Source organism: Oreochromis aureus, linkage group 12, assembly GCF_013358895.1.
Source record: "Oreochromis aureus strain Israel breed Guangdong linkage group 12, ZZ_aureus, whole genome shotgun sequence".
In the NCBI taxonomy this organism is placed as follows: Eukaryota; Metazoa; Chordata; class Actinopteri; order Cichliformes; family Cichlidae; genus Oreochromis; species Oreochromis aureus.
In genome coordinates this window covers 8,204,701-8,227,050 of record NC_052953.1, presented here as the reverse complement: position 1 = coordinate 8,227,050, position 22,350 = coordinate 8,204,701, and the positions used below count along the sequence as shown (strand labels likewise).

General features: G+C 38.2%; 1 protein-coding gene across 1 annotated transcript in view; it reads right to left on the bottom strand.

The window, feature by feature from the left end:
- Positions 1-20,505, bottom strand: part of nos1 (nitric oxide synthase 1 (neuronal)) — a 36,980-nt gene extending 16,475 nt beyond the window's left edge. Inside the window, exons 1-9 of the mRNA XM_039620392.1 lie at positions 19,739-20,505; positions 17,024-17,126; positions 13,180-13,317; positions 4,585-4,730; positions 4,098-4,260; positions 3,811-3,902; positions 1,643-1,784; positions 1,396-1,535; positions 226-400 (exon numbers count right to left, since the gene is read on the bottom strand). Coding sequence (XP_039476326.1) covers positions 226-400; positions 1,396-1,535; positions 1,643-1,784; positions 3,811-3,902; positions 4,098-4,260; positions 4,585-4,730; positions 13,180-13,317; positions 17,024-17,126; positions 19,739-20,460 — 1,821 coding nt within the window. The 5' untranslated portion in view covers positions 20,461-20,505. The remainder of the gene's footprint in view (positions 1-225; positions 401-1,395; positions 1,536-1,642; positions 1,785-3,810; positions 3,903-4,097; positions 4,261-4,584; positions 4,731-13,179; positions 13,318-17,023; positions 17,127-19,738) is intronic.
- Positions 20,506-22,350: the final 1,845 nt, after the last annotated feature.

Here is a 22,350-nt window from a genome sequence, read left to right as displayed (position 1 = left end):
ATTGGTAAACATATTTTGCACAATATCAAAATTACCAATGTTTTTTTTTTTTTATATTAAAGGATTTGCAACAAAACATGGAGGAAGAAGAACTGCATTCTGACTGGCTCATTTAGTGACACAATACATGCTTTCTTCTCTGCACATGGCTTCAGTCAATCTGTGCCTGAAATTCTTTTCTCTTTTTCCAATGGAACATGACTGTATTTTGGCACAACACTGTACCTCCAGAATGTTGTAGCGTGAGCTGTCACAGAAGTCTCTCACACCAATCTCTGTGCCCATGTACCAGCCACTGAAGGGGCAGCCAGTGAACTCCAGACCGCCAATTTCCAGCAGCATGTTGGAAACCGCCGGGAGGCCGTACCACTTCAGACCCAGATCTTTAAACCACTCATACCTGAGCAAACAGGGACATGATAGCTAAGGGCTGCTATTTCACATAATTCTATTCATTATAATCTCTACTGAGGTCAGGATATTGTCCATTGCTTCATTAGTGATGTGAATGGTCTCTAAAATCCTCAAGAGCGTGAGTAATTACTCCTGAGACACATAATTTAAAAAGGGACGACAGCCAAAACAAGCATTAACAGAAAGAAATCTACTTCTGTCAGTGCTGGACAGAGCAAGCTGGACCTCAATCTACCTCCCACCACTCACTCCCTGCAATCTCTAAGGGGATTGATAACACTGCTCTCAGTGCATTATTTCCAGAGCTGGGTCTAATCTTGTGTAATGATGAGACACCGTTGGTGGTCCTGGCCTGTGCCAAGCTGCTGCCAGGCTCAAGGCCAGCTGATGCAGGGTATGGAGCAAGAGATGCCAATTTTAGGGGAGTCTAACAGTGAGAATTGTGCATCAAGGGATTCTGAAATACTCTCGGTAGCATGCAGCGATGCACTGATAACCTGTTGTATAGCTTTTTGAAGGTGTGAAAACTTCTGTAGCTGTAATATCTAATTCTTCACTGTGATTGCACGTATTATAGCACTGCAGCAGCTTAACACTTTAAATATCAATGGCTTTTATGGCATGTGTACAGTGGCTATTGTTGAAAAAGTTTTCTTAAAAGTAATAGAACACATAAGAATAAAAAACAGGAGGAAAGTTAAAATTTCACTAACAAGCCCCATGGTTACCACAAAAGCTGGCATAGCAACAGATAAAGCACAGGCAGCAGTGTTTTCTTAGAATAATCAGCACAGTTGGAAACTGACGATAACCCAATCATAGTTCTTGGCTTAAAAGCCCCCTATTGTTTTAGAAGTATTGTTAAAAGATGTTGAGTGGGTGGATCTTTTAATGCAGCCCCCTCTCTTCTTATTTTTGCTAGATTCTGTATGTTTTTTCTTTCTTTTTCTTTGCATTTTCAAGAAGAAAGACATAACTCACTTTGGATGTGTGATTGGCACCTCAAGAATGAGGTCTTCAGGGATCTCAAACAGCTCAGGGTCATTTCCATTGGCTTGCAGCAGAAGGGGCAGAACATCAAAACGACCCTTTGGAGCTTTCCATCCAAGCTGCATGCAAATCTAATGACCAAACACTACATGTAAGTTTAGAACAAATAGGATAATAAAAGAAAAAAAACATTATAGAACTGCTTTACTCATTTAATAGCACAACTCCTCATGTGTACCTCTGTGAATTCAACATTAGCAGGATCTCCCAGGATCCGTCCATCAGGCTGTTTGTAGCCAGCATAGCGAATCAGCTGACTGTTCCACACTCGAAAATCATGTTTGCCATCTGTCCTCTGAGGAAATATGGTGATAGCTGACCTGCAAAAAACAAACAGAAAAGGATAATAAAAAACATGTTATTAATATGCAATATAGGCACAACATTTTTGTATTCTATGCTTCTGTCCATACTGAAGTCAAGGGGAAAAAAGTGGTAGATGGAAATTTGGAAATTTCTCAACATTCCTAACAGATGGTTAGAACTGTGTCAGTTATCTACTTGAAGGAAATGTATTTCAATATGTCAAAAGACTCAGAGAAGTGCCAAAGCTTAGCTACCATTGGTCTGCTCCACATGATACTGTTACCGTTTAATACTGTGACTGGGTGAAAGTGTTAATACTACTAAGCTGGTTGTAAGTCGTGTGGGGGGAGAATACTAAGCAGCTGGTGTCAATCTGTGGCAGTTGTGTTAATAATCATCATCTGTAGAACATTAAGCCTTGTACAGCCTTGTAAGGTGTCAGCTGTATTGTTAAAGTAACATATGGAGACAAAATATTATTATCTCCTGCTGACCCCCAATTTTTAACTTGTTCATTTTTCAAGTTTAGCTGCCCACCTGACTTCTTTTAACAGGAGTTGCTTTATTGTTGGAAAAGAGGTGATATAAATTTAATAATCAGGAGTAAATTCTGCATTCTTGAGAACTTGCTTCCATTGCTTTTTGTCAGACAATTGGGGGCTTGTCCAGGACAGAAACCTGATTTATTTTTTGATTTTAGCATCTGTACATCTTTGTTCCCGTCTTGGTCTCATTAAAGGATGCAGTGGTTGAATAATAAATAACAATAATAAAAAGTCTGCATTTTAAATTTCTAATTACTTTAATTCTATAAAGTGTAGAACTAAATAAAGCCAAGGGTGGTATATGAAAAGTTAACATCTTTAAGCTACATTTTACTGTACATGGCAATGGTTTTTTCTGTTACCTAATTTTGGCACAGATCCATTTGACACTTGCACCTCATAAGTAATGATACATTTTAAAATGGTCTCTTTCTTTATAAAGTTACCAATATTATGTAAAGGAGTTATTACAGTTATTTATTATTTCTAAATAAAATACAATACAACTTTATTTGTATAGCACATTTAACACCAGCGGGACACCAAAGTGCTTTACAGTAATGCAAATAGCTGATAAAGTCCTTACTAATGGATAATCTGCAGTTTATAGGCCAGTAATTAAAATGTGTGAGCTCTCTTCCTCTTCTAATATTAAAAGGATTAATAAATAGTTTATGACTATATAGAGTTTATAGAAAAATGGTAGTGCGATATTCAGAAACATGGCATGTTTCAATTATTTGCAACCCTTTTTAATGGGCTATTTTTGCATCTTGTACAGTGCTACTTTTTATATAATATTATCAGTATTTTGACAAAGGGACAAGAGCACAGTATTTTTTACAAAAATATGATACTATTATATGATAGTTTATTTAGAATTATTTCGAATCAATTTTTTTGTTCATATCATCATGTGCATCCCTCCAGCTGATTTTATGTGTCTCCTGTCTTTATTATCTTCATATTTCTGAGTATGTGGTCATTTATATTAAAGCCAGGCATCCAGAGAGCTGTGAACTGGATATTATATTGGCTCTTTTCAGCATGTATATCTGAATTGACTTCCTTTGGCCAGGCTAAGTGTAGTAATGAGTCAGAAGCTATCCATCATCCAAGAAGTAAATATGAGGTGTCACATGTGATTAGGACTTGGCAGAAAGTGAGGGAGGCTTTGCAGGTCTGACAAATGACTGCTTGTTAGTAAGGTCTGGCACTTTACCAACAGGGCAATGATTGGTGCTGAGATGCTGACAAATAGATAGACAGGCTGCAGATAGTGTCAGATACAGCGTTAAGAGAGAATGCTGACAGATGGGACAGTGGGTCAAGTCAGGCTAGTCAGAGAAAGAGTGGCGTGATGGGGGCAACACATGGAGAGAGGAACAAGTGCAGTAGAAAGAATACATGGCGAGCTGAACCAAATCAAAGAAAAGCCAATAAAGGAAAACAAGACTTGAGAAAAGAGCACTTTGCACTATATGTATGTGTTTACCTCAGATTCCCTTTGTTGGTGGCGTACTTAATGTGGTTACAAATGTAGTTGTACATTCCATGGGCTGTTGTGCAGTCTCTGGCATCAAAAACCTGAAAAGCAAATATAAAAACAAGAAGTCTGAAGTATTATGAGTGCGTGAAAACATAAAAACATCTAAATGTTGGCAGAGATGTATCCATCTATATAACTGTCTACATTAATTGACAAGCTGTCAGAAAAAAAAACCATTAACAGCACAAATCTTAGACAACAGCATTCATGGATTTCAGGCATTCTGAAATTACCTGTAGTTTGGACCACTGAATCCTTCCCACACATCTGGCAGCATTTCTCCAGGCATGCTTGGCTCCATAAATCAGTTCAGTATCTTTCAGTTGATAAGTTCCTGAAGCTTCTATCTCCTTTGTCACCTCTTCCAGCCTGTCCACATGGGCTTTAGATCCATACCTGTTGACAGGGCAGGGCATAATAAAATAAAAGATCAGGTACATACCTTCTTTTGGCCTCACCCCTTGGGGGTCACCACAACAGATGATGAGTCTCTGTCTAGGTTTCAGTCAGTCCTGTATGGAATTACTCTGTTCTGCATATTGTTTTGACTAGAATAAAGAATACACTGTATAGCACAATAAGAATAAAAAGACACAAATAACCTAAACAGCACAACATCATAAGAAATTGCTATTATTTGTCCTGTTTCACAGAATTTTGTTTGTGTTGGTACATGCTCTGAGACTTAATCTCTCTCTAGGTACCACACAGTTTGCTTGCCTTTTGATAGAGGTATAGTACTGGTCTATGAAGTCGGTGGCCAGTGGAAGAAGCTCTTCTTTAGTTCTGACTTCATCTGGTTTGCGGATGTGCTGGTTGGGCACCACCACAGAGCCCATGCACACATTTTCGGAACAGATTGGCATCTGAAAAGAAAAATAACATGCACAGATTAGAGAGGGATTTGGATGAATGTATTATTTACTTTTATTTTAACCTCCTTTAATTTGCTAACATACAAAGCATGTGTGTGGAGAGAATAACAACTGGCTTCATTTTCTAGTTTTGTATCAATAAAACTTACTTTCCAAAAACTGATAAACAAGAACCTAGCAAGAGCTAGTCTTGTTTTTATTGTCTTAAATCATCTTGATTGTGTCTGTAACAAAGTGATTATTTTCTTTTACTATGAAAAATATTTCACTCGAAAAATTCCGCTCGCTCACAAAACATGTTCAGCATCGATCTTTGTTTTGTGTTTGTATGCAAAATAAGAACATCATTAAAAGGCAGAACTCGGTGTTGCTTGATATGAAACAGAACTAAAGAACTGTAATTTTGCATGCACATTTAAAATTCTTTTCTTGGTCTTTTAACTTTGGTTTTGTGTAAAACAGTCGTGATTTCAGTCATAATTACTCAAGACAGTAACACTGTAAAACATGCTAATTCTGTTAACAGGCACGTTTATCTCAAAACTTTCTTACCAAAAATCTCCATTAGATTATAGTTATTATTGTTATTATTATTAAGACCTACTCCTAACCTTTTAATTTACAAAGCAACATGGCTTTGGTAAATTACATCCACTCACCGGGTATTTGTTATATCATGATTATGATCATATTCTACTTGATTCAAATAAAGATCATTTCTTCACAATTCCTGGACTCTTAATGCATAGAAAGATTGTAACTGTTACATTTCTTTCACAATATCACTCACACATGGCTGGCACGCATGTTAATGAATGAGTAAGTCGGTGAGTCATAGATTGGTATCGTTCCACTAAGCTGAGACAGGAAGACAGAATAAGGAGGAAAGATTTTAAAAAAAAAAGAACGAAAGACAGCGAAACAGGCAGATGCAAGGAGAAAATTGCTCATAGCAACCTTGTTTGGTAACTTTAATGTGATTAAAGTTGAAGTCAGCTGTCACTTTGGTTTGCCGTCACCAGCTCAGAGAGAAAACGAATGAGTGAGCAAAAGCTCACGACAGAAATGATAGCACAGGCGTGCAGTTGAAGAGGAAATTTGACAGTGACCCTTGCAGTGCTAAAATTGGCTTGTTACACTGAGCCACCCACTTACACTGTCCAAACACTCAGACATGCACTGACAGTGTGCCCCCAAAAAACTTTGACCCTTCCAACTAACCTAAGACGTCACTCAGCAAGAGCAGAAAAAAGGAAGAAAAAAAAATCTGTTGAACTGAACAAACAACATCACAGTAAATCAAGAAAAGGGAAAATGTGAAAAGGAGTTGAGAGAGAAACTCAGAAAGAGATATAAAAAAAACAAAGTATGTATAATTATAAGGAGGTTGAAGAAAAGATAATTAACAAAACAAAAGACAACAGAAATAATACTAAAAAACAAAAAAGGCGGTGGTTAAAGTACGGTGATGGATGTAGAAGGTAAGAGGAGAATGAGAAAATTGATGATTAAAGCACAGAATGTTAAAAATAAAACAAAGGAATCACTTGTGCTCCAGCACGTCCGCTCCTCATACTGCTTTGGGCATTCATGCCAGCCAGCTGTCCTTTTCGAAAAAGACGGATCATCCACGAATACAGCAGAGTCTGTGATATACAATAAATCTGAAAACACTATTACAGACCATTCATTGGGATGCATGTGACAGCCTGTTCGATAAGTCACCAAAGTAATTAGGCTGCCGGTTGCTGTTTACAAATGGCTGCAGTGTTTTGAAGGGTGAATGCTTAAACAGCACAGCTCACCTTGTGTTTGGTAGACTGGCTTACTAACTAGAGGAGGAAACTTTGGCTGCATGACAAAATAGAAAACAAAATAGGTGGACCAAGCAGTTTAGGAAAATGCATAGCATTTTTGCATCTTTGCATAGCTGAGGCTTTCTGAGGTGTTATCCTCAAACTATTTAGAGGTTATCTTATTTACCAATTAGAGCCACCCTACCACCTCAATGTTTTAGGCCCTTAAGTCCAAGAACACCAGTAAAGATAATGTGTTGCATTAGGTTTGGAGCACAGTTTGCCATTAATAACAATATCAGCTTGGTGACACATTGAATCACTGAAAGATACACATGAATCTCAAGTTTTATGGCATTAAGTATGTCTATTGTTTACATCCCCCTTTTACCTCTATATTTATTGTCTTGGACTATAGCACGGTGGCTTTGCATGATTCAGAATTCAAGATACTCTTTATTTAACATATACAGGACCTTGTTATACTATTCCCTAGTATTGTTTGATTATGACAAGAACCAAAGTAAATATTACTTCAATAAATGTTGAAATTTCAATTTTAACCAAAAAAACCCAAGAAAAGTTTGGGGTTTTTTGGGTTTTTTTTTTGTTATTTAAAGAAATTCTTGGCTTCACTGAGGGATGTCTGTAGTGGCAGATGGACAACAAAAGGCCCAGGAAGGAGTGAACTTGAGAATTTGAAAGAACTGGTATGGATGGTATTCATAGAGACAGAGCTGGAGAGTCAACAACAAACCAACACATCAGTTGAGCACTATCTAAAGCTGCAATTAATGAGCTTTCTGGAGATTCACCTAAAATGTTTACTTCTTCAAGACAGATTTTGGTGATCAAATTTTTATGTCTCATGGCTAGATCTAAGGTTTGCGATTAGTCTGAGTTTTTTTTTTTAAGACAGACAAAATCACACAGTTGAAAAGGAAATATTATGGTTCATTTACATTGCATAAAACCTGAGAACTTTGTTGGAAAAATGAAAAAAGTAATACCTTTATCCATGCTGTTTTGTTTTTTGGAAACCAAAACTTCAAAAATTATAATTCAATTGATATCCTGTCCTGACCCATAGTTTATTCCCATGAAGCAACATTTTTCCAAGTGCCTGCTGTTTGCAATTAGATAGTTTGACCAACAGCATGACATTTGAATGAAATCATGGAGATGTCATACAGAGGGGATAAGAAAGTGATTTTTTGCAAATACACTGACATTGTTATTTGAAACTGTATAAAGCTATACTTAGCAGTAAGTACACTGGCAGAAAACAAGGGAAACCATCATAGGACCTCAGTAAAGACATGATACACTGAATCTGGTACTGGCTTTCTCTCAGTCTTTAAAAACCTCTATAAATGATAAAGTACATGATAGTCAGCACTTCCAGGTCTTCATTGTCCTACACATACAAATAGTTCTAACAAAGCACTCTAACAAAGCTTTTTATGTGTGTTTGGGCTTATTATCCTGCTGCTGTATGAATCATTCTCCACAAAGATGCAAAATGGGGGGAGCATGTCTCTCAAGAATGGAGTGCTTCTTCTTCGTCAGGGTGCATTTATTTTGGTGGTGCTATCCAACTGTGTTTGATACACCGTGAGCGTTTCAAATTCTGCATCTGGAATGAAGCATGTATTGAAATGCTGATACTGTGGTCAGTTTGGTCTGCATGCTTTATATACATCTGGTGCAGCTTCCACTGTGTTTTTGAGTTCACGGCTCCCTAGAAACATGACAGTCACAGTTAGGAAATCATTAGGCATTAGGAAAGCCCAACATGAATTTGAGCTCTTGTGCTTAGATGTTTTATTGTGATGCAATATTCAGCATGATTCGCTACTTAGTAAACAATGTTCTGATGGAAATGTAAGGCAAAGCAATAGTTATAAAAGATGCACAATGGCTTCAGACTGACTTGAATAAACCTCCGTGGAGGCTCAAATCCATTATATTGACAAATGAAAACATGATTCACTGGAAGCAAACACACCAGTAAAATAGCAGCCAGTTTAATCATGTTGTTCCTGTTTTAATTAAAAGCATTTTTGTTTCAGTTTTACAATTATGATTTGAATTTCATTTTTTACTTTTGCAGAATCATCCTAAATAGTATTTCCGACTGACTGTAATATTGTCTTACCAGCTGTACTTGTCCAGCTGGTAAGAGAATATTTCATCTGACAGAAAAACCATAACACTGGTGTACACCTTTGAACCCTTCGTACTTAAATCACTCCTAATATGTTTAAAACGGACTCCATTCACATTTTTGAAAACTTGTGCTTTAAATCTAAGCAATGAATCTGTTATAATACCTAGTTTTAAAATATTGTTCTCCCTCCTACAGTTAGATTGAATCTGTCTGATAAACTGATAAACTGAAACTGATAAACTGTCTCCGAGAAAATAACCACACATTTTTACTTACTTCCTGTAGTCACAAAATTCTACCTATGTGCATTATTTTAGAAAGTGTTTGCCTGGTTTCTGATTTCAGGATTTTGTGACACCGAAAAATGAAGAAATCATTTGAAAACTGTACTTTGCAATGTAAAAACAACAACAACAACAAAAAAAAAAAACCCCTACAAAACTGAAAACAAAAGGAAGATAAAATGTCGAAAGGGGCACATTTTAATGACATCAGCACACGTGTCAGAAGTAGATGGACAAATTTCAGTTCATCATCATTAACATAAAAACTAAACAACAGAGAACCCTAACTTGAACCTTGAGGAACTCCAAATTTATCATTAACTATTTGTGAAGTTTTGTTATTATTTTCTTTCTATTTGTAAGAAAATATTTTAGCCATTCATTTACATGAGATAGAAAGTTAATCTTTGAAAACTTGATGATTAATTGTATTTAAAGCTTTCATTAAATCAACATGCCTCACTTGCCCAATTCGACGTTAATATTTTCGAATGCAAACCAAAGCCACCCAAATTGCAACTAGTGAGAAGTAAGAAAGGATGGTCTGTTCAAAGATCAATTGCAGTTGATCTGCAGGTCTGCCTAAGTCTTTGTTAGACTTGAGGGGGATAAGCAGCAAAACAAAATAAAGAAGAATAAAACAACAACAAAAAAAAAGAAAACTGGATTTCCATCCAAAGTCGGCAGTTTATTGATAAAATCTGCTACAGGAAAGATAATTACTGATCTGAAATTACTAGTAGTCATGTGATCACTAAAATTAAACACGGGTGTGATTGCTGCAGCTTTCCAAACACTCCATTATTGATGGACCCAATTAACATTTTTATAATGGGAGAATTAGTGTCTCATTATGAGTTTTGATAAATATTATATTGAATATGTGCACAGCTTTTGTCCTTGAACAATTAAGAGAATTTCTGAATTAATTACTTCTCAAAAATGATTAATTATTTCTTATTTGGGAGATGAAAAGAAGAGTATAATATTATCCCAGAGCCCCAGAGTCTACGTAGAGAGGGAATCAGAGCAGATTGATGGAGCAACAAAAGATTAACCATTAATAGTGCAGCCTTCTTTTCTTGATAACAAATTCTCAAAAATGATTTACAGTTTTGAAACCACAGTATAGCATTATTATAGCATTCACTGAGTAGCTTTTTAAATATAATACACTATTATTTGTAGTGTTAGCAAATTAATATAACTATCCATACTGAGAAAGCTAAAGAAATATGGGTTGTAGATCTTGTTTATGTATATAAACTGAAGATGTGTAACTTCTAAGTAGGAAAAGTTTTGTCAGTTGTTGTGGTTCCCCTGTGATGCTCAAGCTCTGTTCTACCATATAAATGTTATGAAGTCCAGTGGTGGGTTTTTGCTGGGCAAAGCGATGATGTCATAATATATCATGTTTAATTCAAGTTTTGTGGCTCTGAATGTGATGCTATTGTTGTGAAATAGAAAAAAATGTTTTTCTGAGATGTTACAGGTGAATAGAAATGGTTAATCTTAGCCCATCGCTACAGGGTTTCTAGGCAACATTACAACATCAGAATATATGATATAGATAAGAACCTTATCTAAGAGGCCTAAGATCTACCTGTTTGCCAAGTTTCTTTTCTTTTTTATTTTATTTCTTGCATTTGTTAAACTTGCTATGGCTGAGGGTGAACTTTCTGTTGCACTACTGGGTTTGCTGCATTTTTACCTTCAAGTTGGCTTACTGATCACATCACACCTGTGAAAATATTATGTGAAATGACCTTTTGTAGTATCACACCTGGAAAACTACTGACACACTTAGCTGTACTTTGTGATCATGCCATTTAATCAGTGCTGTATGATACATTGCATTAAACTCGTTTCAACAATGGCTTTCCGAGTCAGTTATCATGCTGAGGTTAGGCATTAGCTCAAAGCAGAAATCATAATTTTCTGTTCAATATTGACATCTCATGACGAGTATTAAAGGTACATCTTCTGGGATACATCTTCTGATTTTATGAATCCTAATGTATCACTTAATGCCATTCATTAGTAATGTTTATTAAAGCAGCTGCAGATGGTTGCTAAAGGGATGAATGAAATGGTTTTCTTGAGCCACTCATGTTACTGATTCATGAATGTATCAGCATTTTGGACAAAAATATCCACTAAACATTACGTATTTAATTTCCCAGCACTCTCTTCTGAAAATGCTGAGTCATCGAGTCATGACTACGTGAGTCACTATCTGACCATGTGAGCTGTCCCAATACGGTAGGCTGTGCCACTGATATGTTGTTTTTCAGTCTGAAGAATTAATTGTTTCATAAGCTTCACCTAGATTTACCTACCCCCCCTGATTTCTGTCTTAATTCTAATAAGTTGAATCATCAACAGTTCACACAGGATTCTACTAATGTATGAATAGTTAGCAAGAAGCAGTGAAAAGGCACACGCCATGCTGTGCTATTATTTTCCAATCTACTTGACTTGCAGATTATGTGTTGGTAAGTCTGCAGGCTAAATGCATGTTCAGTCAACCAAGACACCATATTTTATGTTCATCAGTGCCTTCAAGATAACCATTTAAGTCACAGACATCTGTCAACTTTGCTAGACAGCTTACAGTATAAAAGCTGTGCTCATACCTTAATGCAAAAACTGACACAAAGGGTTTCAGCATGTAAAACCAATCTGTTTCCCCCCTTTGTGATATGTCAACAAATACAAAATCACATATTTCTTGTTATAGCTGATAAAATTATTAAATCTTGTATTAACCTTTGTGTTTACAGAATCTTGACACACACTCTCTTTTTAAACTTGTTATCAGTATTCACCATATTTTGTGACAATGAGAACAGCCAGTACATTGTGATTCAATTCAATAATGAATACACTCTTTATTAAACTCTGTGGTTGTTTCGGGAGAATTAAGCAGTTTGTTCTGTGAGACAGAACTCCATTTGATTGCATAGAACAGGGGTGGGCAATCTCAGTCCACGAGGGCCGGTGTCCCTGCAGGTTTTAGATGTGTCCTCGAACCAACACAGCTGATTTAAATGGCTAAATTAGCTCCTCAACATGTGCTGAAGTTCTCCAGAGGCCTGGTAACGAACTAATCATGTGATTCAGGTGTGTTGACCCAAGGTGAGATCTAAAACCTGCAGGGACACCGGCCTTCGTGGACTGAGATTGCCCACCCCTGGCATAGAGTCTCAAAACATTTTTCAAGCATAAAAGCCAAACACTTTTTCATGTTTCAGCTTTTAGGAGTTTGCTTTTGTTCTTTTGCTTAAGAGATGTCAGGCGTAAAGCGAATATAGTTTATTTGTCTAAAAGTACAACAGGCTGAAGATTATGGGAAGGTGTGATTTAGAAAAATTGTACTATATGCATCATTACTTGCAGGTTTCAACACTAAAAAAAAAGAAGAAAAAAAAAGAATGTTGTTAGAGTGAATTGTTAAATCTTTGTCATTTTTATGCTTGTCATCCATTTCTACATTGTTTAACTGTGGGATGAAAGCAATTCCACAGTCCCCCTCCCCAGATTCTTGAGTTTCTGGGTAGGGGGCTGTAATGTTTTATTGCAGATACATCCTATCTGGAGGATCCACTTCTTTTGATGTAAGCTTCCTGCGGTTACGACCCTTTGGTCAGCAGGAGGTCTTTACACACACACACACACACACACACACACAGTGCCTCGTCTTTGTAACCAAGGGGGGTTAAGAGGGGAGGTACGTTTTGTAAACTATTGTTTGAAGTTTGTCAATAAAAGCCAGCGAGAGGAGGCCCTCATCGGGGTCACTTCCATGCTGGACATAGACGAGGCCTCCCTTGCGCAAGTAATCGATCGATCGCTGACTGTCTTGTTTTCATTCATGATGAATAAGTCTCTAGAATTAGCGGGGTTTGTGGGAACAGACCCAACAAATGTAAACACAATGTTGCATTGCATTAAGATTGCATCATACAGGTGTTTCTTTTTGCCAGTAGTTCTAATCTTTCTTATTCAGTAAAGGGATTTAAAACGTAAAGAAACAGTAGCACCCCACAGCATATTATATCATTGAATCATCCAAATCTTTCTCACCCTTGCTAGGATGGTTTTCTGTGACAAACACAGATGCTATAGCAGGCTCCTTGATCTCCGTGATCCCAAGGATCTTTTCTTCAGGTGAGTTTTAATTGTCTTACCTTGCTGGAGCTGTGGTGGAGTGTGTCACTGTAGATGGTGCCAGTCTCCCAGTTCTTAATCTTTATAAAGCGGGGGCATTTGGAAGGGCTGCCATTCTGCAGTGACTTAATGGGTGAGGTCCTGCCCTCAGCTGGAGGCTGTAAAAAACACAGAGACATTCACACATGACTCATTTCTTCAGACCCTTGTACTTTAACTGTCTAATATGTTCTGACCTTGGTAATACTTTTGGTGGAAACTGGACAGATTGTTTATAACTGGGAGTCATACCGAAGTAAGTTGAAAAGTGACGCAGACCTCCCACTGCCAGGAAATGGATTTGAGTGCATAAATTTGGACATGAGAGTTTGACGTAAGAATACTATGTGAAATATCTGAAAGCATTTCAACTGGCTGCCTCGCTGAACCTCAGCCCTTTGTTCTCAAGGAAAATTGATTTGTGATTGTGCTTATGTCTCTCTCACTCAGGCCTATGCACAGAAACCATCTGCATTCTTTCCTTTCTCCATTTCTCTCCAGGATAAAGGCAATCAGCATTTAACAGCAGGTTGATGGCAAGCTAACTCTAGGCTCACACGGTTTTCCAGTACTGTAGCTATTGACTGATGAATGGCTGCAATTTAACCCCAAAGCCAACTGTAAGAGCTCCTAGAGAAGGCAGCAAATGATTGCCAAAGATCAGAGTAATCAATTGCACACCTTGGAAGCTCTTTCATCATCTTCCACAGCATTGTTAGTCAAACAGTGGTGCAGCTTTTGAAATATCTGCTTCCATGCTTGCTAGAGCAATGAATACCGACAGTGTCACACTTGTGGGGTCTTACTGTCATTTGATGTCCTCTCAAACTGTAGGAAGGAGAGGGCAATTTGAATTGAATCTGATTTTACACGCACAAGTAGTGTGTTTAATGCTCGAACAACAATAACCCCCGCCGAGCACCTCAGATATGACGTGCTTATCACAGAGGTTGTGGATAAGATGAAAGATCATTGTACCATAAGGAGAATGCACATCAAACAGGCAAAGTATATCAGATGTGGAAAAATTAAGGCTTTCTGACTTAAAAAAGAAATAAAAGTTGTGTATCATTTGAATGTAAGGCTTGTTGCTCACTGGCTGGAAGATAGCTTTGGCATTTACATTTATTTCATTTTATTTTTATTTTTTATCGCCATCTGCAAGTTTCAGAGAACCGCATTTCTGTGAACAATCGCTAAATGTCACTTTTTTGTTTTTTTAATTCATTTATATATCTGTGCTGTTGCAGATTTTAAACATTTAACTGACAAAAAAATGAATTTCTTTCATTATCTGAAAAATTAAACTTTGTGGTGGATCAGTTGTTGCCTCACAGCAGACAGGTCCTGCTAGAGTCCTCCCAATATGGGTTTTTTCTGCCATCAAGAACCTTTTAGATTAATTCTCCCCACATGTTTAACTTCCAGGTAAAATGAATTATTTTATGCGTTTGTTTATTTGATTGTATCAGCTCAAGATAGGTAAGGGGGGAAAGTGAGTGCCTAAGACTAGCCCGTTGTCACCCTTGTTATGACCCAATGTACTGTACAAAGATGGTCACTGTTTACAAATGCAAAGATAATACAACCTATAACATAATCACACCATAGCCAGTGGTCTTAAGACACTTAAGGAATGGTGTTTCCTTCTGCTCTTCCCATAATCTGGTTGCAAGTTTTGCTATCTGTTAATTTAAACATAGTTTGGAGCGAGAATCTCAAACCACATCATGAAAGTGCATTTTTACCCAGTTTGGTCTGGGGACATGTGAAACGGGCCACTTTCATGAATAAATCATCACTCTAAGTCTGAAAAGACATAAACATTTCTCATTGGAGGGAAGGTTTAATCTTTTTGTTTGTTTGTTTTAATCCAGTGAAGGTCTGCCTAAGTCTTTGTTAGACTTGAGGGGGATAAGCAGCAAAACAAAATAAAGAAGAATGAAACAACAACAACAAAAAAGAAAACTGGATTTCCATCCAAAGTCGGCAGTTTATTGATAAAATCTGCCAGCAACAGCTGATATTACAGTCTTCAACTGATAATATTGTTGGCACCACAAGTATTTTGAATGGCAAAACTACATAAATAATATGTTCCAGTGCCTAATGTCAAAAGAGCATTTGCTGGTGCATGTATCATGCTTTATCTGTTTAAATGACCCAGTCCTCCCCATCAATAATATGTTATGCATATTGTTGAAAAGATATTACACACAGACTTATCTGTTATTTTAAATTCCATTATCCATTATGAGACCTCAATATCTAGAATAAGGTGTGGTTATGTCAGAAGGGAGGATCCATGGTGCTAGGAATTAAGATAATTGAAGCTAATTAGATGAAAATGATTTCATAATGGGGCATAATAATTTTCTGGTAAACGTGGTTATGCAGTAAAGTTCCCCACCCACCCAAACATTATTTAAAACCCTCTGATGGGAAATCAAGATGAAGCGCACAGGACAGATGTAGATATGAATAGAGAAATGAAAGAAATTGAGAGCTTGAGAGATGAGATATTTTCTACAGTTTGGATTTTGAAGACAAATACATTTCTGATTTGACAATTGATGCCTTCTTAAGTGATGATTAAGCCATAATGTGCAAAAAGGGAAAAAAAGGAAGCACAGAGGCATATTTTCTGTTTTCAGTGGAGTATCAAAGTTGGTGACTCCATAAATCACTAGATGGTTGAATATGAGAGAACGTCCCACCACCTTGCCTTTGCAGTCAGCTTATTACACATTAAATTATGCAGAAGCTTAAGTGAGAGACACATGGAAAATCCTTCACCAAAGTGAGAAAACTAATTTGCAGGGCATCAATGTGTCACTTAAAATCTTTGTAGTCAAAAAAGGAAAAAAATCATTCCCATTTTCTGAAACTATTTAACTTTTGTGTTTTTAATGAACTTAGTGTTGGACTTGAGTCTGTCACATTAAGTACTTAGCAGGGAGCCATCAAAGTTAGTATCAGTGTCTAGCAAAACGCCTGCAGGGGAGGTTCCTGCTGCATGAGTCAGTACACAGATACTGGACACACATTGATTCCAGTTCCCAAACACACATTCTCACAGGCAGATAGGCTTCCTCAACTTTAGCAACTACACACTACAATGAAAGACATATGGCTTCTTACTCCATTATACATTTCCACTCTGTTATCAAGCACCATCCATATCTCCCCTCCCTCCCACTTTCTAACCCTCTCGTACATATATTCTCTCAAGCATCCACATTAACACTCTCTCCTGTGGAGGTCTGAGAGGATGGATCAATTTAAGAGGGGTCACATTTGATGGTGCGAGACAGATCAGCAGCTGCACGCATTCATTAGGCCATCCTGTCTCATTGATGGGGCCTTGAAGTGGGATAACCATGTGCAGATTACTATCCATATCGCTGACATTTAGACCTGTGGCCAGATCCTTCTGTGTAGAAGGCATAAGCTGGATTTAATGCTGCACAATCTTGCTGATGGTTGGATCTAATGTCTAGGTGATAGGATCTTAAGCAAAGGCTTTGCACAATATACGAAGAACACGAATGTGCGTGCTCAGTTTGTGAATGCATGGGACCATAGAACACTGTGGATGATCGTTTTAAGGGCATAGAACCATAAAGGCAGTCACAGATTCACATGCATCACACAGCTGAACTAACCAAGCCTGCACAGGAAGACTCACACACACGTACACACAGAACAAAAAAGGTTTATTTTCCAAATTCTTGATCTATCAAAGTATAGATGAAAAACTTATGCTTACACCTGCTTTCTTTCACTCTAAATCATTTCAAGGGCTGGGAATTTGTTTCACTTTACCTTGTCAGTGTCAGCATTGTTAAGCACCACCGGCATGTTTTCCAGCATTCTGTCATTATCTGGCACCAGCTGTGGGGATGTGCCATTTCCCACGCCAAGGTCCCTAGAAGTCAGATACAATTTTCTGTCAGGTGTATAAACTCGCATCTGGTGCAAACTAATCTTTCATTTTAATTTAAAACCTCATCCAAGACATGCATACACATACACAGTAAACAAGCATTCCTTTTTGCAAAGAACAAACAAAAAAAAGATCTGTAGACACTCTAAAATGCTGTTAAATAAGGAAACCCTGTACAATTTTTAAAAGCTCTGCACACCCACGAAGGAATTTCTCTGTTCAGAACATAGTGGGTGCACAAAGACAGGCATACCTCAACGTTTCAGTCAGACACATTTATGCGACTACACTTTTACACAGATTTTAAGTTCATTTCAAAAGTGTTTCTGCTACTTTTAATTTGTTAATTTGATCTGAAAATACTTTGGAAGTTTATGCAAATAAGTGGTAGTGAAAAAACATCAGTTTAGGATCTCTTGCCTATGTGATCTTTGTTTAGAAATTCAGGTGTTTATTACTAGTTCCATTTTACAGCCTAAACTGTTTATGTGTGTAATAGGAAGAAAATACAGATTTAAGTGTTTTCCTGAATCGAAAATCAGACACAGAGATACATAAACAGATGGTGAATCAAGGTGACTGACCGCGGATCTGTTTTTCTTTCAGTAAATAGCCCTACAGTATGAACGGCTGTTATTCATCAGAGATAAAAGAAAAACATATGAACAGTGAGAGCTCTCTCTGAGCTGTAACTATCTAATCCTAAGAGATTGAATGAGAAAGGGGGGAAGGGATATCCCTGAGCTGCTGCTCTCGCAAACCATATGAGACCAAAGTCGTCTTTGTGTGATTTCAAGTTTGCGTTCCTCCAATCGAAAGCGCCCACGCACATTGTGCCTCCTACTTTCTTGCACACTCCCCCTCCCCACCCCCATAAGCATGCGTGCATGCTAATTGTAAATTCTCACAGGCATCCTTTCTCCCTTTCACACCCCCTGTCACACTGTATCTCTTTATTGCCGCAATTTGCGAGATCATATTCATCCCCACAAATCGGAGGTGGAGTTCAAACATGCAGAAACAATGAGTGAAGTTGCATGTGTCATTTGTCATTAAGTCTGACTCAACCTCATGCTTAATTGTGAAACTGTAATTGCTTCTCCTCTGAAAACAAGCAACACGGGCGATAATGTGAGTTTATTCTCTGTGCAAATAGGTATCATTTGCAAAGAAAAAAAAGGACCAGACATTAAAAAATATATTAATATTATTCATCACTCTAACCTTTCTCTCCTCAGCATCTCTTTAGAAATAATTTTCCAACAGCAAAATAGAATTAAGTTAACTGACTCTTACCAGTGCTGAACAAATCTCAGCATGCACAATCAAATGTATTTAAATCCCTATTTGTGGGAGCACAGGTGGCAGCATTAGGTACGGCTGTTTAACCATACACTTTGCTGTTCTTGCGTTGAGGTTTTTCCTTTTGTTGTGTTTTGTTTTTTCAGAGCACATGTTTCTTAAGAAGGCAATGGATCAGTCAAAGGGTATTTATGAAAGAGAGGAGGATGCGCATGGATTGGTCAAGAATGAGATATTGATTCAAGGAGACTGCAGCCTCAATTTGATTTCAATTGGTCGTGGGAGTACAATGGTAGATAACTGAGACACCGATAACAGTACACTGTGCAGAGCATTTAGTCAGAATCGAGGATGTTATATTACCCCTGACTTAGAAGCCTTGCGAAAAACTCATCTAGAGGGAAAACTTAAACAAACTACAAGAAATCCAAGTCTTCCTCAATAAATCACAAAATAAAAGTGAAATGTGTAAAATAAACAGAATTGCTACCAGTTTTGCACTTTTTCAAAACTACTGTTATGCATAAATACAGCAGGACCTGAAGTCTATATCCAAGAGGGGCTGTTCATAAAAAGCTCAGCTCTCTTACAAACTGATAGACAACGACAATTTTTTTTTCTGTAAAGCTTTATGTTACAGAAAACTAATTAATTATCCATGATTAATGTAGGAAGTTGTATCCATTACTGATAAAGCACTTGTCTACTGGGAAATGCTCACATGCTGTGTATTTTAATCCTGGTTAAACAGCCTCAATGCATACAGAGTGCAATAAGCAAAAAGAAAAAAAGTAAAAATAAAAGTAGCTTTACATCTTTAAAACTACTTTTAAAAAGCAAAAGTTAACTGTTTAAAAGATGTATTTGTAAGCCTACATAAAGCAGCTGGTTCAGCAGTCGAAGAATATCGACTGAATTGGTCCTGAGAAATGTTGTGAGCAATTTTATTTTAAGTGAGGCTTGCTAGAGACCAGCAGGCAGACGATAATTACTTGGCACTGTAAGCTGAGTCATATTAGTTGAATGAGAGACTGTCTATTACAGCTAATTAACACAGATGCGTCAGGTAGTTCAGAATCTGCGGGGTGGCAGAGTGAACAGGGATACTTTCAATCACAAGACCAGGTGCAAGTTCTTGTGTCAGCCAATAGCCACCATCTTTAAGAGTCCTTGAACTGCATCCTGAGTCTAATTCTATCTGGGCTCTGACTGCAACCCTCACTGTGAAGAGGATGGTGGACAAAGACACTTTAGCTAAGGGATCAATAAGGTTGTATCACATCACAAATTACCAGGCCACTTGAATCTCGGCATCTCTTCTCCCAGCATTCCTCTGGCCTTCTCCATTGATCTCCTTTTTGCTGTTTTTGATGAGGCGCAGCACTGGTTCAATCTCCTTCAGCAGTTCATTGTTTTCCTCCAGCCCATTGCACAGGAGAGCTCCACGGCCCCCATCCCTCATCAGCAGGGGGTCCTGGCCTTGCATGCCTCCCCTCTGTAGGAGGGACTGGGTGATGGATGGAGAGGAGAGGTTCTCAATGGCTCTTAGCTGGTTATCCTTGTTGACCTGTTGCTGTTGCCCAGGGCTCAATGCGTTGAGAGGGGACCACTGCTCGTAGGACTTTGATGATGGTAACACAGGGCGTGTGACCCTCACTGTACGCTGGCGCCCATCTCCAGACAGCGTGGTCTCCAGGTGTGTGGTGAATCCCTCAGGCCCACGGAGAATCAGCACGGCATGGCTCTCAGGCATCACATTCTTCAGTGTCTCCAGGGCCCGTTCGTATGACAGATCCACCAGGGGCTTGTTGTTGACTGCCAGCACAATGTCGCCCACTTGCACCAGGCCACACTCCTCAGCTGCTCCACCACGGATGAGGTCTGACACAATGACAGGTGGCTTGGAAACTCTTTGCTTCACCAGGAAGCCCAGACCGCCAACCTTCCTCTTAAAAAGGCGCACTGAGATGATGTTGGGCTGGAGCTGGCACACTGTAGGCTCCGACTCCTGCATGGTGCCTGTGTATTATTGTGTGTAATTGTGTGTGCTTGTCTGTGTGTGTGTAAGTGTGTCCTCAGGAAGATTTCTGGAAAGCAACAGAAGGAGAAAGAGGAGGAGGGAAATAAAAGTTCTATTAGTTTTGGATGAAATTACATTGACAGCATGATTTGTTTACAGTGTGTTAATTTAACATCAGTCAGAAGGGGTATATGAGTCATTAAAGCAGAGTGCTTTCACAAGGTAATGTTACACAGATCATTAAGTCCTGCTGAGCTACAAATGTAAAATACTGTCATAAACATGAAAAGCATATTATCCAACTTATCACACGACCATGTTCTGTAATGTTTAAAAAGCAAATATTGAGTATATAAAAACTGAAAGATTAATTGCACTTTGGAAAGTCAATATTTGATTTCTCTAGTGGAAAAATGTCCTGCTGCATTTGAACAAGAACCTGGTACAATTCGGTCTTATTTCTTTTTCTTAATACATCATGCTCTGGAATCGAGTTGATGCACCAGTGACAGTGATCTAATAATATTTTCTCTGATCTCTATGATTTCCTGGGGGTACTCGATATAATGAATAATTTACATATACTTTGCATGCACAGGATTGGTGTACTTATATATGGTAGAATTGCTGCTTTTACCATTAGAAACACAGGTAAGGTAATAGCTAAGGTTTTACTTCTGTTTGAGGTTTCAGCAATCAAAACACACACACACACACACACACACACACACACACACACACACACACACACACACACACACACACACACACACACACACCAGCCCTGTTTTTCGCGTCTGTAGTGCATTGTCTCATACATGCTTAATTGCCTCTGTACTTCCAATGAACTTTACAGACGATTAAAAAAAACCGTGCCAGTCTTCACGACGCTACAATAATGCGTTTACCTCTTTGATGCAACGCCACTACACTTGTTCTTTGAAATCGTTACATCTGGTCGCGTGGGTGATCGCGCCTGCAAATGTACAGTAGGAACTCAAGTAAAGCTGCTCAGTGCGCCCGCTACGCGGACAGTAAAGAAAGGCAGGCATGCTGCTGCATAGCAGAAATAATTCAGCACCAAGGTCAGCGCCCCATCTGAAAGCTGACGGTCTTCACATTCCAGTTTTGGTTTAAAAAAAAATCTAGAGAGGGTTTGGTTTTGAACTCTTGCCTACTTGTCAGAAATGCACTTGACTGAAAATCAACTTCTCCAAAGCTCTCATGACAATATGCACGTTTCCTAATATTTGCTAAAGGCATGTAAACCTTTTAGTTGAATCAGTTCATCAAACAACCACTGCCGTATAAGTGAAATCACACATTCCGGGGGGCGGGGTCATGGCTTCAGTTCATAGCTTTGGGAAAAACTGCCGCTAATCCATAAATATTAGCTTAGCGCTCCTGAGGTGCTGGTGTAACTTTTATAGGCTGGGCGGCCCTTTAATCCACCTTTGTAGCTGCACCCCACTAAGATAGGAAATTGCCAATAACAGACGTGGAAAGTGATGGAAATGTGCTCTGAATATGAGGATTAAAATCTTTTTTGAGATTGCCGCTCTGTCTGGTTTGGGCAGTATGATTATCTGTTAGGCAACATAGTGGTCATAGTCGTCTAAATGTTAACTAGGTTACAATGCTATTATCTAGAGTGGCAACTGTTTACTAAGCTGTATGCAATGTGGCATATAGCTTGCCCGTATTGGTTGACACATGTGTACGTACATATATCTGACTCAAATCACGATCTACTGTAATAATCCAGAGTTATTTAAGTAATTGTTAGGTATTCTTTAATTCTTAATGTTCTTGGTAACTCCTGGTTGAGTTTGTTTCTGTAAAGTTTACATGTATGTTTTCATTTTTAATAACTTATTTCTAATA